Below are 4,637 nucleotides of genomic sequence, written 5' to 3' on the forward strand. Positions count from 1 at the left end.
TCGGAAGAGAGTTCCACTTAACTAAAGAGGGAATAAACATAGAATATTAAATGAAAACAAAGGATGAAGATGCTTTGAAGATTAATAGTAGTGTTTATGTGTTGAGAACTGGCACCTGTAAACACTGCATCGTTTTCTTTTTGTACAGTTTGATAAATACACGAACTACAAAGCACTTTCCATGGGTAAACCTGAGTGTCATTCGTATCGGGCTACCGTTCTATTTACACTGACCATGAATGGCGGAGATCGGATGTTACCGGACCTGCAATAAAATTATTTTACTTTAAACTTGACGAAAACAAAGGAGCAATCTGAAGCCACGTGTCAATAAAACTTAAGTGGAGCAGTTGTCAAATAAAGCCAACTATCACGTAGATGAGAGAAAAAGTTGGGTTCGGGGAAGTTGTGTTTTTCCGAGTGCTTCTAGTCTCTTGTGACACAACGTGGAAATCGTTCTCCTCCTCTTCCTCCTCCTCGGTATTCCTTTTCCATTTTGTTTAAAACCCTATAGAGTTTCTGATGTCCATGCATCAAATACAGGTTCCTGGCTGTGCAGGGGGCTGCTGTTTCCGATTTCGTATTGCACCCGATTTCTCTTTGTAGGCAATTGGCATCTGTTGTGAAATGTCCACCAGTGCACTGGCCACTGCGAGACCTGAGGCAACCAGACAAAACAGTCACGGAACGGAACAGTCAAAGAAACAAATCCTCCCACCGCTGCTGAGAAAAGCCCTCCAAGCCACGAAACGAATATCATTTTCTGAGTTATTATAAAAAGAGAACTAGGGAAGCATTTTGGCTTAAGAGATTAAACTCTAGCGGCTATTCGGAAATAAGCTTTTAAATACTGCATGTTTTACTGAAAGCGACTGCAGCAGAAAAAGCTGGGAATAAGAAGTGCGGGTATTAATGGACGTTAAACCCATAACAGCGAAAGGAGGTGTCTTTCTCTGCACCAGGAAATGTGCTAGAATAAATCCTCAAGGCACGTGTGTGTGGAGGCTTCACCACACTTCCCAGACACTCGTCACCTCTGCAACCTCCTCCTGGAAGATCCACAGACAAAACACCACTGGCCATCTGGGATTTCGTTCCACAACCAAACCATCCCATCTCAAGCCCAACTAATGTTCTTTTAAGATCTTCTGCTTCACCACACAGCACTGCAGAATCACTGTATCATTTAGGTTGGAGATGAACTTTACATTGAGTCCAACCATTAAAACCCCATTAAATCACGAACTGCCCAGGAGACTATGTCTTGGTGCCCTGACAACAGGTTTAAGTGAGAAGTGGCTGAGAACAAGGAAATCTTAAGCTGGGTGGAGAAAACTTCTTCAGAATTGCTAAGAAAAGGGCATGGGTGCTTTGAAAAGACTCGATGTCTCTTTACAAATGTATGTGGGAATGAAGGGGAATAGGCTGGGAGACAAGTTGCTTTCATAAGTCACTACTGCAAACCTGTCTGTCCCAGCTCCCCCTTTTTCCCCAGCCACAAATTAAAGTGTAAGCCAAATACCAAATGTTCATCCATCAACTGACCCAAGAAATTGCATCAAAGCTCAGGTCGGAAGCTAGCGGGGCTCAAGCTCGTTAGTTTAAAATAACCTGAGCGCATCCTCTGCTGCGCTGTGGATACAGCAATTACTGCAGGATCGAGTCTGAGACCGTACCGTGCCTCTGCGAGGCTGGGGACAGAGTACAGAGTTAATACCGAGCCAGCGGAGACGACGATATTCCTCACCTGACTGTCCTGGTGGCGGAATACCCCCAAGTCCTCGAGGCAACCTCACGAACACAGAGAGAACGGCTGCTTTGTTCCCAAAGCAGGGCTCCAGCGCGATTGGCTTTGGTACAGTCTGCAGTGAGGGAAGGAAGAGGAGAAAACAAATGTTATACAGCATGTTGCACCCTCCCTCTTCCCCCGGCATCGTCTTTTTCTGATCATACAAGCTTCAGGGCACGAACCGTGTTTCTGCGCTTGGCAAATTTCCAGCACGCAGCTAGCAAAGCTGAAACCAGTGTCAGTAACAACCCAAACCCTCGTCATCGCAAGAAAACCACATTTACTGAATAACAATCTAGCTATTAAAAAGTCAAGCACTGTACAAGGCTTGTGTTTCTCCCTAAATTCAATCACAAAGGAGCAGATTGCATGAAACAACAGGACTGAGGCTATTTTCCTTCGAACCCATCACAGGTGTATCACGAGCATCGGCACGTCTGATGACTGTGACCCGGCACTTCAACTTCTATTTCCAGAGTTTAACTCCACCGAACACCTTTGCAGCACCGCAGGCACTAACACGGTAAAGAACATTTACTGCCAAGCCCAAACTCTCAGTTTCGCCACTGTTCGCTTTCAGCTGTGTTCCCCCAGTTGTGTCTTTCAGTTCTGTTCTTTCCCCAGGGGTCCTGTTCAATTCCCAGTGTCTGCTCTGGACTATGTTCTTAGGTAGCTGGTTGCTCTGGGAGCTAAAAGTGCTTTAGAAAGTTTACTGGATTGTACCGCCCTTTTTTAAACCAAAAAGCAGAAGATCCTGTAGAGCTGAGGATGGGTTTGTGATCCCGGCTGTGGGTCTGGTTTCACTGACCTACTGCATCCTAAGACGGGCTACTCATAATGCGCTTTACTGAAGCCTGTTTCACACTTACATTAAAAACGTGGACAGGAAATAAAGTTTTCAGGTAAATGTGAATTGATAACAATGGGTGGTGGTGAACGGAGTCAAATCCAGCTGGCAGCCGGTCACAAGTGCTGTTCCCCAGGGCTCGATATTGGGGCCCGTTCTCCTTAGCAGCTTAGCAACAATCTGGACGAGGGGATCGAGGGCGCCCTCCATCAGCTTGCAGATGACTCCAAGTTAGGCAGGAGTGTGGATCTGCTGGAGGGTTGGGAGGCTCCACAGAGGGATCTAGGCAGGTTGGAGCTATGGGCTGAGGCCAAGAGGCTGAGAGGCAACCAGGGCAAGCGTCGGGTCCTGCCCTGGGGTCACAACAACACCCTGCAATGCTCCAGGCTGGGAACCGCCCAGCAGAAAAGAACCCGGGGGTGTCGGTCGACAGTGGTTCAAGATGAGCCAGCAGTGTGCCCAGCTGGCCAAGAAGGTCAACGGCATTTTGCCATGTGTCAGCACTGGTGTGGCCAGCAGAACCAGGGCAAGGATCATCCCCCTGGGCTGGGGACACCTGGGTTCAGTTTGGGCCTCTCACCCCAAGAAGGACATTGAGGGCCTGGAGCGTGTCCAGAGAAGGGCAGAGGAGCTGGAGCAGGGTCTGGAGCACAAGTGTGCCGAGGAGCAGCTGAGGGACCTGGAGGGGTTCAGCCTGGAGAAAAGGAGGCTCAGGGGAGACCTTCTGGCTCTCCACAACTCCCTGACAGGAGGCTGGAGCGAGGTGGGAGTCGGACTCTTCTCCCAAGCAACAGGACAACAGGAAACAGCTTCAAGGTGTGCCAGGGGAGGTTGAAGTTGTCCTTGAGGAACCATTTCTTCCCTGTTGGGGTTGTGCAGGGCTGTCCCAGGCTGCCCAGGGCAGTGGTGGAGTCCCCATACCTGGAGGGGTTGAGCAGCCATGTGGAGGTGGTGCTGAGGGCCAGGGGTCAGTGGGGACCTGGCAGTGCTGGGGCAGCGGTTGGACTCGATGATCTTAAAGGTCTTTTCCAGCCAAAACAATTCTGGGCAGCCAGCTTTCTCCCACCTTACAGGAGCTGATAGCAGGATACCTTGCTGATCCTCAGGGCCTCTGAAGAGCACCTTTCCTCTGTACTCTTCTAAAATTTTGTTTGAATGATCATCAGCTATTTTATATCATTAGAAAGACAAAATGCAACAGCACAACCCAGAAACTAAAATATGACCTCACCAGAGCTGGGCCCCGAGCCCTACATGGTTTCACGGGATGAGTATTAGTGTGGGATGGCAGAGCAGTAAGATGAGGATGCAAATCTACGCCTATGTGTACAGGTACACATAAGCCAACAAAGCTGAGAAGCACTATTTTACCTGCAATGCTCAGTGCTTTCTGCTTTCTTGTGTAGTAGGGACAAATTCTACCTTGGTATAAATGAAATAATTATTGCTTTTTCTATTAGGCGGAAAATGGTACCGCTGTCCTTAAACGTTCAACAGAAACTCAATACAACGCAACACTGAAAAAACAGAGCAGGAGTCAAACAGTGCTATTAAATTACTGCTGCTCAATAAAAAAGAAAAAACAGAGACAGCGAGCAAAATGAAACTTCAAACTGTTTTCATCTCTCATATTTACTGTAATGATTGCCACAACAATTTGTTAGTCTGCGCAAGGCAGATAAATACGTATTCTACAGGCTGTAATGACGCGAGCTGCCGTCTGCCCAGTTTACGACCGCGGATTTCTTCCCACCCCCAACAAAGGGATCAAACTCAAAATAATGCTTTTCCCATAAAGCAGCCGAGCATACCCTGGTGCTATATTCCACAGGCGACTCAATTACCAGAGGTAATGGAGAGAGCACAGAGAAGGCGACCGCAGAAATACAGCCCATGGACTTCTGGCGTACGAGTGGGAGTGTGCACCCAGCTCAACGTTGATCGTCTTTTAGGGAGAGCTAAGTACTACACTTATTCCACTGCTAATATAAGAGTCCTGCT

At 47.9% G+C, this 4,637-nt stretch overlaps 1 protein-coding gene across 1 annotated transcript in view; it reads right to left on the reverse strand.

Annotated features, from left to right (window-relative positions):
• Positions 1-73: 73 nt before the first annotated feature.
• LOC104501791 (attractin-like) overlaps positions 74-4,637 on the reverse strand; it is a gene marked incomplete at its 5' end in the record, with an annotated part of 17,221 nt that continues 12,657 nt past the window's right edge. The window contains 2 exons of the mRNA XM_010145664.1: positions 74-658; positions 1,748-1,862. Coding sequence (XP_010143966.1) covers positions 534-658; positions 1,748-1,862 — 240 coding nt within the window. The remainder of the gene's footprint in view (positions 659-1,747; positions 1,863-4,637) is intronic.

The sequence above is a fragment of the Buceros rhinoceros genome, unplaced genomic scaffold (genome assembly GCF_000710305.1).
Source record: "Buceros rhinoceros silvestris isolate BGI_N320 unplaced genomic scaffold, ASM71030v1 scaffold3341, whole genome shotgun sequence".
NCBI classification, from domain to species: domain Eukaryota; kingdom Metazoa; phylum Chordata; class Aves; order Bucerotiformes; family Bucerotidae; genus Buceros; species Buceros rhinoceros.